Source organism: Nannospalax galili, unplaced genomic scaffold (genome assembly GCF_000622305.1).
Source record: "Nannospalax galili isolate Female #2095 unplaced genomic scaffold, S.galili_v1.0 scaffold426, whole genome shotgun sequence".
NCBI lineage: Eukaryota > Metazoa > Chordata > Mammalia > Rodentia > Spalacidae > Nannospalax > Nannospalax galili.
In genome coordinates, this window is record NW_008354494.1 from 1130003 (window position 1) to 1142374 (window position 12372).

The following is a 12372-nucleotide window of genomic DNA, read 5'->3' on the forward strand; positions in this document are numbered from 1 at the left end:
TCCCCCTCCCCCTCCCTCTCCCTGACAAGCAGCTATGACTGCTTTTGCTCACTGATGCTCTGTCTTCTTCCTACAATCTTCAACCCTAATCACTCTATCATGCTAAGGATGCCTTTTAAGACAAGCAAACTGAAGAGATAGTGACAAAGCAGAGAGTGTCTCACTTTCCAGAAAGATCTTGCTTAGTGATAATAGCTGGCTTAACTGAAGAAAAGGTTGGACCTCCCCCTCCTCCTCTCCCCCCCTCTCTCTACCTCCCTCCCTCCCTCTCTCTCATCTGTATGTATTTTAAAATGCCCTGAGTTAAATTTTAATTGAATGCCAGGCTCAATGTGCAACACAAGAAGGCTTGCATATTTAAGACTGTGGCTCCATCAAGTAAGCTCATCCTTCAGGACTGGGATCATAGCTTAGTGATAGAACACTTGTTTAGCATGCCCAAGGACCTGGGTTCCATCCTCAGAAACACACATACACACACACACACACATACACACACACACCTGTCACAGCTGGGGAACAAGAATTGGGTGTTATGATATTGCACCACTCAGACCCCTTTCTCCAGCCCAGTCATACTCGCTACACCCCAACTCCTCACACTACAATCCCTCAGTCCTGATGACTCTCACACTGTCCTGTGCCTTTTCCTGCCTCTGCATGGGCTCTCTCCTCAGGCCAAATGGCCCTTCTCTACTGATGACTCCTCTTTGGTCCAAGTGGTACAGCTCAAAAGATACACTTCAGCTTCCTCCCATAGATCCTCTTAGTCTCCTCAAAGGAGAAGTTTATGTGCGCCTCTATGGTCCATTTATTACTTTGTGAATCTATTGAAATCTCACACAGTCTTCGTTTTCCTGGCAGCCATCACAGCACCTGGTGCTTGTTTGGTGCACATTAAAGATATAAGTGAAAACCAAGTTACTCTTTGCTTCTGCTTCCCACAGAAACGGTGACTATGGAGGAGAGGATTGCCTGTGCCAAGGACACAGCTGGACCACCGTTTAACAAAGATCTTCAGTAACTTCTCCCATCTCGCAACACCCGGATGACTCCAGTGACGAAATACTCAGCTGTAACCACAGCAATAACTGGTCTTCTTTCCAAATTGGGTTTGGTGAATCTGAATGGTTCACCCACCTTCATCAGGTGGCCCTGGTGAAGTGTTGTGGGGGGAGCTCATCTCTCACCGTCAAGAACCAAGACTGGACTATGGAAGAAAGCAAGAGCATAGAGAGAGCCCTAAGAGTACCAGGACCCAGTGCTTAACATAAGGCCCTTCGTTATAGAGACAGAGTACCTGGCAGTGCTCAGTCTGGCATGATGTTATTTGCTTGAATGCCCTGGAAGGACTGAACATTTAAAAATATATCCAGGTGCTAAATAGGCAGCAGATTTCAATCCAAACTCTAATAATTGTGAGCAAATGACTGTCTTCAGAGAATCATTTCACCCCAGCTCCAGCCCTCCAAGGAAGAGCCCCAAGTGAGTAATAGGACAAGCAGATCATTCCCCTGGAGGGAGGCTCGTGTAAGGCAAGTTAGTTCATAGCAATTCACTGCCCCTCCCACATACATGGCAGAGCCCCACTTGACCATGGCCCTCTTTTCTGCTAAAGCCAGACTCAGATTCTAGAACATCATTTCCAGGTAGCCAGCAGCCAACTTCCTTTCAACTGGTGGCATTGCTAGAATGAACTTGGTCATCCTCATTAGAGAGGCATACCTCTCACAGAATGTGCATTCTAGAATATTCTCTCCCCAGGCACATTTGCCCACTAAGGCAACAGGCTCAGAAGGGCAGCATTGTGTGACATGAGATCACTGAGAGATGAAGGCACAGCTTTGGGGCCTTATGGCTGAGTGCCTCTATGGTATCTCCATATGCAACAGCCCAGGTAGAGATTCCTTCTCACTCCAGATATAAAGCACTTGCTTAGCCCTTGGGGAATGGAAATACCTATGAGTGTGAAGGTCGAAGGCTCTCCCCGGTAGCTCATTCATCGCCCGGAGTCCTTTCAGAACAATCTACTGCCAGTTCCACGCCTCATCCTAGTTGCCTCTGCCAACACAGAAATGAAACCAAAGGCCTCAGCATACCCTGGGCCAACCAGGAGCTGATACCTGGAGGTCCTCTCTCCCTCTCTCATTTCGGATGCAAAGCGCCGCCTCCACACATCTGTACCATGGCTCCTATTTGCATTTCTTTTCTCACAGCCTCTTTGTAACAGAATCCAGGGTTGGGTTGTAGTTGACCTTCCTGGAAGCTGCATTATCCTTGGTTCAATTAACCTTTCATTGTAGGTTGCACTGGGTAGAAGCAGCATCTCAGTGTTGTCAGAAAGTTCTGTTGCCACACAGGCCTAGTGCCAGAAACCCTACTGCTGGTGTCTAGTCATAAAAGAGTGAAGGCCTTTAGTTAAATAAGGCAGTGTTATTTCACTCAAGCTTAGTGCCTGCCTAAACCACTCCCATCTCTTACTGGCTTTCCCTTGCAGGGATTCGAAGGGAATCTCAGTTCTGCCCATGTCTGATAACATGAGAAAAACACAACTTCTTTGCCCAGCATCCTCCTCTACTTGTGCCTCCCCGTTCAGACACCCTCTACCATACCAGTGTTTAGAACCAAAGCATGAAGGGTGAGTGCCAGCAGGATAGCGAGTAGAAATATTATCACTAGGTCCAGGCAGATGAGCCCAGAAGAATGGTCCCAAAGAAACCAGACTGATTACAGCAAAAGATTATCAGGCAGCCATTTCATTAAGCTTTGACATGTCCTTGGCAAGGGAGTCTGGTTGAAGATCCTGAAGTAGCCTGTTGTTCCCACCTCAGGATCTTCCTACCTAAAGCTAGCAGCTCTGGGGTACGAATATGTAAGCTACTGGCTCAAAGATGGCTTTGCACGGGCAATCAGGCAAAGAAGACTTCCTACATGGTGAGCAGGTGGCTTTGTGGTAGCAAGCTCTGCCTAGCCAGTACAGCTGTGGCCAGAGGCTGACTATAAATTTAAATTCCCTCAGCCCATTTGCAACTCTGCCTCTCTTCTCTTGTGTTCTGTTTGGTTGCCCTTTAGTTTCCTAGTAAATGTTCCTTTTGAAAAGTATGATTGTTGTCTCATTGAATTGGGGGAAATGCCAGCATCTTTTACAGAACAGAAGAACACTAAAGTACATTGAAAAAAGAATTAGAGAAACACTTTGATCAGATCTTAGGAAGAGAGACCTTGGGGAGGGCTGGTGCGAAGAGAGAGGAAGAGGCCAGGTGTCCTCCCACCTTGACACCAATTCCCAGTCCTTCCTCTGACTGACCTCCATTCAGAGAACTCTGCCCTGGATGTGTTTTACCTCTAAAACACCTCCCTAGCCAGTGAACTGGGCTGATTCAGTGGGTGGTGTGATGTCCAAGAAGTACATGGGCCCCAGCAGAAGGAAGAGTCAGGGAGTGGGGAGGAAATGAGTGGTTTTAAAAGGTAGATGCTTCCAGAATTCTCTAGCAACTCTTCAAGGGCCATCAGTATCCAACTTTTCATATGAAAAGAAGAAAGTCATTCACCCTTAAGGAGAGCTAACAAATATGGAAAATGCCTTGCTATTTTTAATGGTTATACTGTCCTGCACTGGTGGACATTCCAGTTCTCTATTGTCTTACAAGAGAGCACTACAATACACAGTGGGCATTTTGTTGTTATGTATTTAGGAGATCTCTCTGTGTTGCCTAAACTGGCCCCAAACTCAGACTCTTCATACTTCTCCCTCCTGGGTGCTGGGATTACGGGAAACCACCATCATGCCAGGCCATAGTAGCTTAAATTGAGATTTTTGTCTTTTCTGATTATGTGGGTTGGCTGGGCTTAGGTGCTCACTATCTCCTGGAGTCTCATGGTTTCTGTCAGATGGCAGCTGGTGTCCTCTGAATGCCTGATCAGGCTGGGTGTCATGTCTGCCTCCTCAGCTGGGATGACTAGACCAGTTGGAGAATGGTCCTCTCTCTCTACATGGTAAGCTTGGGCTCCCTCACAACAGGGAGCACTCACCATAGTCAGTCTTCTTACAAAGAAACCAGCCCCCCACCCCCATTCAACATCTTAAGAAGGCCAGGTTCTTCTAAAGAAGGCAAGTAACAGTCATTTCTGTCACGTAGAATGGGACAAGACCAGGGCAAGAGAAAGGAATTACACAAGACTGGAAACCAAAGGACTCAGCAGGGTCACCTTGGGAGACGGTGGGGACAGGAGTGAGGAGGGGGAAGTTACTGAGTCAAAGGACTGCCTTGGCTTTCACTTTTTTTCAGTGATGAAGGTAAATCCAATCTTGAGCATTCTAGTCCAATGCTCTGCCACCAGGTTACGTGCCCCAGGCTAATGGCTGTTACTTTTTTTTTTTTTTTTTTGAGACGGTCTCCTGGTTGCCCCAGGTGGCCTGGAATTCACTATGTAGACCAGGTTGTCCTCACACTCACAGAGGTCCTCCTGCCTCTGCCTCCTGAGTGCTGAGATGAAAGGCATACACTATCACACCCAGCGGCTGTCACTTTAAAAATGCACACAATACTTAACCTGCATGGATGCTTTGGGGGATGGTCAAGAATAGAGGCGGGAAAGGGCGGTCAGTGGACAGTTAAATAGCATAAGCTAAAGAAAAGCACCCAGTTATGACTGACGCAGCGTAACAGAAACCTGGAAGAAAACCATGATTTCTGTCACTACACTGACATCGCAAAAGTTGGAGCTGGATTCCTGCTTTTCTTCCTTCTTCTCTGAGCCAAAGTAAAGGTGCAAATAGGATCCCACCATGCTTGGGGGATAAAGTGATAAAAGTGCTAAGTAGAAGTTGTCTGTCCCTCTTATGAAGACTTTTCAAAGAACTATTGCACTTAATTAAGAAGGAAGGATTTTTCCAAACCTCGGTTGAACTTAACTCTGTGCCAGCTACCCCTCACAGGAGGCCCTAACTTCACTCAGGTTGTACTGTACCGTCTGGGTGCCCTGCCCTGTGGAATAGTCTAGCCCACCATTCATCTCTACTGCACTACTCCTAATTCATCTCCCTTGCTCGAACTTTCACAACAAGAAGATTTCTTGGAAGAACGGAAATGAAAATTGTGAGAAAGAAAATAACCAGAGAGAAATTTCCCACCAGTGGAGAAAATTGCCCCACAAAGGAAGACCTGAAGCAGAAATCCAAGAAAACCCAGAAAAATGGGGCTGCTTGGCATTCTGGGAGCTGCAGAGGGTGAGCCCATGAATTCCTCTCTAAGCCAGTGACACAAAAGCTCTGAGCAGTACAGTGGTCCAGCCTGGGGTTCCCGATGGCAGGCGTAAAGCTCCTTCTGTTTTGTCTCCCGCATAGCAGATCAAGCCATTCCCATTCCTGTGACGGGAACTCCCACTCAAAAGACTTAATTGTTGCTGTCTGTGTCCCTTGGGCAAACAGGCAGCAAAATTCAACTAGCACACCTTTAATCCCAGCACCCCGGAGGCAGTGGCAAGCAAATTTCTGACATCAAGGCCAGCCAGGTCTCTATAGTGAGTTCCAGGCCAGCTGGGGCTATATGGGTAACCTTGCTCAAAAAGACAAAAAAAAAAAAAATCAATTAGCTGCAGGATCTTCTCTGTCCCAACTCTCCTTGGTAATCATCCTACTCAGGTCCAGGGGCCCTGACCCTAGAAGGATGATGCCATGGTTAAAGAGGGCCCCCAAAACCTCAGTGGGCCAGGGTCCAGCCCTGAATTGTTGTCTTGGCTAAACTTCAGAACCATCAGAGTCCCTAGTTCATCCACACAGTCCCAAACTCACAGCAGACAGTGATTCTTAGAGCAACCTTCTTCCATGGAAGAGGGAAGAAAAGGCCAAAAGGACCTGGACCAACAGAGCTGCCCTCATATGTCACTGACAAAGCCTCCAGAAGCCGCTTCATAAGACGGATTACACTGAGAACTGGGTGAGTGTTACCAGATGACACAGGGAGTGTGTTTATCAATATGGCACTTGTCGAGGATGCTCAACAGTACATCTTACAGTTTACAGTGGTCTTACTCTTGCCCGTTTTCTTTATTTTTTGAGTATTCAACTTGTGATCCCCCAAAAGTTCACTTCTTTTTCCATCATTGCTGAACTCATCGTAGTTCTTATTCCAGTGATTATCCATTGCAGTTAATTTATTTCCAGACCAGCATTTGAGATACAGGAATATTGAGCAAGCATCATTTTTTTTTTTAATGTGAGAAGATCACTATGATTTATTTGAAATGAAAAACATTAAGGAAGGCTGGGTGTGATGGGGCACACCTTTATCCAAGCACTAAGGAGGCAGAAGCAGGCAGATCTCTGTGTGATCAAGGCCAGCCTGGTCTACATAGTGAGTTCCCAACTAGGCTACAAGGGAGACCCTGTCTCAAAAAAAAAAAAAAAAGGAAAAATTAACACTGGGTATTATAATACCCAGTGAGAGGCACAGAGAAGCACCACATAGGGATGGTCAAATCAAGAGTCCTTCAATAATAGAGGAAGGACAGAGGGGGCTAGTGCCCCAAAGAACTTTTGATCCCAAAAGGAGGCGCAGTGGAGTGAAAAAGCTTAAAATCGGGGGGGGGGGGCAAAGCCAATAACCATAGTTATGTTAGATCACCATAGTTACACCAGACCAGGGGCCATTAACAAAGAGGTTTTCAGTTAAAAAGTTTCAGTTATGAAAAACAAGTTTGTCAGAATTTCAGAAACAATGGGCTGAATGGAGGTGCAGGTGTAGCTGGGTAAGAGGACGTGCTACCAGGCTAGCTGGAAGTTTCCCAGTATTGTAGACACAGGGTACCCCCTGAAATAACAGGTACAGCCAGTCTGGCTGGCTTCAGTTGTCAAGCATGGGGGGCAGGGGCAGAAACATAGGTTAAAGCAAAAATCAGCTACAACAAAATGGAGTCGGTTTTGCTATTTCAGTATGCTATTCCAGTTTTGCTATTCCAGACCAGCATTTGAGATACAGGAATATTGAGCAAGCATCATTTTTGGTCTGGAATAGCAAAACACACACACACACACACACACACACACACACACACACAGAGTGATTGAATCAAAAAGAAGAAAAACATCTTTTTGTTGTTATATTTTAGGGGTTTTTTTGGTGAATTTCATGCATGAGAACTCCCACAATAATATAGGCTATTTTTCTAGCCCTCGGTTGCCTTCCAGAACAGACCAGTAGGTAAGGCTGTATTGCTGAAGATATCGCACAGTTCAGACCCAGGACTTGGAAAAATCATGCTGGAACTGATCTGGAAGCCTCCTCCCTGAAGGCTACCTCTCATAGCATCAGAAGGTGTTGTGCAATCAATGGCTCTGCCCAGCTGTAAAACCACGTACACAACAATGACCAGTCAGCAAAACATCATCTTTTTAAAGTTCATTTTTATTTATGTGTGTGTGCAATGTGTGTGCAGGTACCCATGGATGCAAGAAGAGGGTGTTGGATCCCCTGAAGCTGGAGTTACAGGCAGATGTGAGATGCCTGATGTGGGTGCTGGGAACTGAACCTGAGTCCTCTGCAAGAGCAGCCAGTGCTCTTAACTGCTGAGCCATCTCTCCAGCCCTGAAAGCATCGTCTTTAAGATGCCGCCTTTCTTGCACTTCAGATAAAAATTCTTTTTTCATGTGACAGCATCCAGGGGCTTCATTTTGGGTTTACCTAGATTTGAATTTATCAAAGACAACTCCTGCAATTTGCCAAACACAAAGCTTTACATACAAAGAAAATAATAAAACAATTTCTTCAAATACCTGAAGATACTTGTCAAAGTTTCAGAGATGTGCTTATAAACTATAAAAACTGGTAGCTAAGCCTTCCAGAAGCAAATCTTACCATCACTGCAAAATAGTAATGATTTCAAAAATACATATTTTTCCTTGAGGAAATTCATGCTTAAAATAAAGCTTTCAAGTAATATTTATCTTAAAAGCACACTAGACAATACAAACAAGAACTCAATAAAGAGAAATGTTGTATACTGCACATGTTCCGTGTGTATGTGTGTGTGCATGTGTGTATATGTTTGCATGGTTGTGGGTATACATGTGGGTGTGTGTGGAGGCCAGAGGTTGACATCAGGTGTCTTCTTTTCATCAGTTATTCTTCATCTTATTTATTGGAGCCTCATCTCTCACTTCAACCCAGAGCTCATGTGGTCTAGCTACCTAGCTTGTTCAAGGGATCCCTGACTCTGCCTCCTCCTGCATGCTGGGGTTATAAGGCAGGCCACCACTCCCACCCAGCTTTTATATGGGTGGAAAGGATCTGAATTGTCCTCATGCTTGTACATCAAATGCTTTAGACCTGCTGAACCATGTCCCCAACTCACACTGCATTTTTATTTGTTTATTTTATGTGTATGAGTGTTTTGCCTTCGTGTATGTAAGTGTACCCCTAATTCAAAGTCCACAGAGACCAGAAGAAGGTGCTGGATCCCCTGGAACTGGAATTACAAAGGGTTGTAATGCTGTATGTAGATGCTGGGAACCAAATTCTGGTCCTCTGGGAGAATATACCATGCTCTTAATCAATGAGCCATCTTTCCAACCCCACACTGAATTTTTTAAAGATTTATTTTGGAGATTAGAGAGATGGTTTGGTGGCTAAGAGCACAAGCTACTCTTGCAGGGGACCCAGGTTCAAATCCCAGCTCCCACATGGCAGCTAACAATGGTCCATTACTCCTGTTCCAGGGGATCAGACCCCCTCTTCTGACCTCTGCAGGCATTGCACAACACAGGTACACTTACATACAAGCAGGCAATACACTTGTACACATAAAATAAGAAGAAAATTAGAAATGATTTCTATTATGTTATTGGATACATGTGCACATGGGAGTCGTAGTACCTGTTGAGGCCAGAAAAGGGAGTGTGGTCCCCTGGAACTAGATTTACAGACTATTGTGATTCACCCATCATGGTTGCTGGTAACTGAGCTCTTGTCCTCTGTGTTAGGGTTCAGACCTACAGCAACTCCCTCCCCAGTGCAGCAGGGCCTCAGGGGTTTGCAAGCCTCTGAGAATGCAGGAATGAAGTTGATGAGCACTCTGGTCTTTGAAGTTAAGAGAAGCAGACCTTTCTGCACCTTTTGGCCAGCACAGCAGGCTCTCCCTTTGATGATCTTGAAGGATAAACAGACTCCGCCTTTTGACCAGAGAGCCAAGGTGTTGCTTCAGCACAGCAGGCTTTCCCTTGGATGATCTTAAAGGGTAAACAGATGCCTTTTGACCCAGATCCTGGCTGACTGACAGAAGGGGGTGTTTTTAACAGAAGTTATTCTGATAAGCCCTGGGCTCCCGCTTCCCCCCCCCCAAGTTTTTAAAAATATGTTCCTGCCTTGCCTTCTGCATCCCCTGAAGCACCCCCCCCATAAAGACCCCAGCCCACGACCCATGGGCTGACATTTTCCCTACCCTGGAGGGAATTTGTCCTGTGTGAATTTTCCTTTGCTAATAAACTCTATCCTGCTGGAGTTTCATCTGTGTCCTGGTGCTTTCTCCCAATTGACCTGATTCATCTAGCACTCTGGAAGAACAGCAAGAGCTTTTAGCAACTCAGCAATCTCTCCAGCCCCTTATCCTGCACTGCATTTTTTAAAGACTTATTTTTAATTATGTATGCATGTGTCTGTATATGTGTGTGCGCATGTGTGTGCACTGCTCATGGAGGTCAGAAGCAGACATCAGATCTTCTGGAGCTGGAATTACAATTGGTCATGAACCATCAGTGCTGAGAAGAGCAGTAAGTGCTCTTAACCTCTGAGCCATCATTCCAGCCCCCAGGCCACAAAGCATTTTGGAGGAAAAAAATGCACTATCCTGACTGGATTGTGTCCATAGCTTAGACTGGAGCTCTGCTGAGGGCTGAAGCCTGCTGGTACTAGCAAGACTTGTGAGCTATTTTAGCCAAGCAGCAGTTCCTGGAGAGTGATTCAATATTATGGCTCGTCTTTTCTAATTTGGTATTCAAGAACAAAAGGTTGAATACAAAACGTTATATTGAAAAGAAGACTCAGGGAACCCTGTGCAAAGCCTGCTAAAGAAAAGATGTCTTGAGGCTGGAGATGATGGCTCAGCGGTTAAGAGCACTGGCTGTTCATGCAGAGAACACAGGTTCAGTTCCCAGCACCCACGTGGTGGCTAACAACTACCCAAAATTTCAGTTCAAGGGGATCCAATGCTCTATTCTGGCTTCCACGAGCACTGAATGACATGGGTACACTTACATGCATGCAGGCAACACACCCAAACACATAAAAAATAATAATAAATAAAATATTTTTTAAAACAAAAGGTGTCTTGGCTACCCCTTAAAAAAGGAAGAAAAGGGAGCCGAAGAGATGACTCAGCAGTTAAGAGCACTGGCTGCTCTTGCAGAGGACCCAGGTTCAGTTCCCAGCACCCACATGGCAGCAAACAACTTGTCTGGGGATCTGACACCCTCTCTGACCTCTATGAGCACCAAATGACATGAGTGTGCTTACATACATGCAAGCAATATGCTCATATATATAGAATAAAAATAATTTTTAAAAGGAAAAATGGCTGGACATGGTGGGACACAAATCCCTGTACTTGGGAGGCAAAGGCAGGCAGATCTTTGTGAGTTTATGGCCAGCCTAGTCTATGTAAACAAGCTCTAGGCCAGTCAGGGCTACATAGTGAGACCCTGTCTCAAAAAAGGTGGGGAGGGACTGGAGAAACGGCTGTCTGTAAAGTGCTTGTTATGTAATCATAAGGACCTGCATTTGGATCCTCAGCATCCATGCAGAAAGCTAGGCAAGGCATGTACTGGGGAGATAGAGACAAGCGGGCTCCTTGTGCTTGCTGACCAGTCAGTATAGCTGGGTTGGAGAGCCCCAAATTCAGTTCGATAATCTCTCAAAAATAAAGTGGACCAGGCAAAATGGCTCTGCAGGTAAAAGCACTAGCCACATTAGCTGACCACCTGAGCCCCCCCCCACAACCCACGGAGCACACAGAATGAAGAATGCCAATTCAGTGGCACATATCTGTCATCTCAGCACTCCTGCAGTGGGACGGGGTGGAGACAGGAGGAGTGGGCCAGTTAGCCTGGAGTAGGCAGCACAGCAGCAAAAACGAGAGCCTGCCTCAAACAAGGAGCAAAGAGAGAACCAACTCCTGAAAGTTGTCCTCTGACCTCTGTGCATGCGTACACATGCAGGGACATGCACACACACAAATAATCAAATAAAGGTTAAAAAAATAAAGTGGAGAGAAATTGAGGAAGAAGCCTGATGTTGCTATCTAACCTCCACACGCACACACACACACACACACACACACACACCTGAACATCGCACACACATAGAAAAAGGAAGAACAGCCATGTGTTGTTTTCTGAAATAACTCCAATGGTTGAAAGTATTTCAAATTGAATGTGTTTTTCTAAAATATGCATTTGTTTTGCCATGTTCTCAGTAAAGTCAGGTGCCACATTATCTTAAATAGCACTAATGTTTTTGAAAGAATTGTGTTTGCTTTCATAAAATTAACATGAAGATATTTAGGCCTTCTAGTGTTTTCCATTCTTGAAATCCCTGTAGATGAGCCAGTGACATTCATGTGTGGCACAGCTGGTCCTGGAGGGCTGGCAAGGTGAAGCTGCCTGCCTGACAGGCCGCAGTGGACCTCTGGGTTCTTGCTGGTGCTGTTAACACCTGCTGCCCCTCCCAGTTACTGTCTGGATGGGTGAGACCATCCTTGTGGAACAGTCCACTTAGCAGGTTAGACAAACCCACCGGGGTTGCTGGGTCAAGTTAATACCTAATCTTGGCAGCAAAGACAAGGGTTTTGTTTTCTCCTGAAGCCGAAAGATATTCTTCCCACTCCTCACCCCTCGGGAGATTAAAAAACAGTTAAAAGCAAAGGACAATGGATTCATGTCACCAAACAGGAACAAGAACAACCACTGTGGGGTGTGTGCGTGTGCGTGTGCGTGTGCGTGTGCGTGTGTGTGTGTGCACGCGCATGTGTGTTGCTGGAGATTAAACCCAGCGTCTCAATCATGCTGGGCAAGTGCTATAACACCAAACTCTATCCTTAGTCCTTAAAAGTTTACTGTTTCGAATTTTTTGGAAAAATAAAGGTGTATTTTTTAAAAACATAAACAATGAACTAAAAGGAAATTCAAGGGGCACGTCTGACTTTTGAAGAGTCCCATAAAGCCATAAAAGTTTTGCCGGGCGTGGTGGTGCACACCTTTAATCCTAGCACTCAGGAGGTAGAGGCAGGCAGATCTCTGTGAGTTCAAGGCCAGCTTGGTCTACATAGTTCCAGGACAGCTGGGGCTACAGGGAGACCCTGTCTCAAAAAAACCAAAAAAAA

General features: G+C 45.7%; 1 protein-coding gene across 3 annotated transcripts in view; it reads left to right on the plus strand.

Moving 5' to 3' along the window:
• LOC103748885 (synaptotagmin-9) overlaps positions 1 to 12372 on the plus strand; it is a 254122-nt gene that overhangs the window by 192002 nt on the left and 49748 nt on the right. Inside the window, exon 7 of one of the 3 annotated variants that reach the window (XM_008851666.1) lies at positions 948 to 3071. The exons of the other annotated variants lie outside the window; for them this stretch is intronic. Within the exon in view, the coding sequence (XP_008849888.1) occupies positions 948 to 956 (9 nt within the window). The 3' untranslated portion in view covers positions 957 to 3071. Of the gene's footprint in view, positions 1 to 947; positions 3072 to 12372 lie in introns of those variants that run through there. 3 annotated transcript variants of the gene reach the window in all.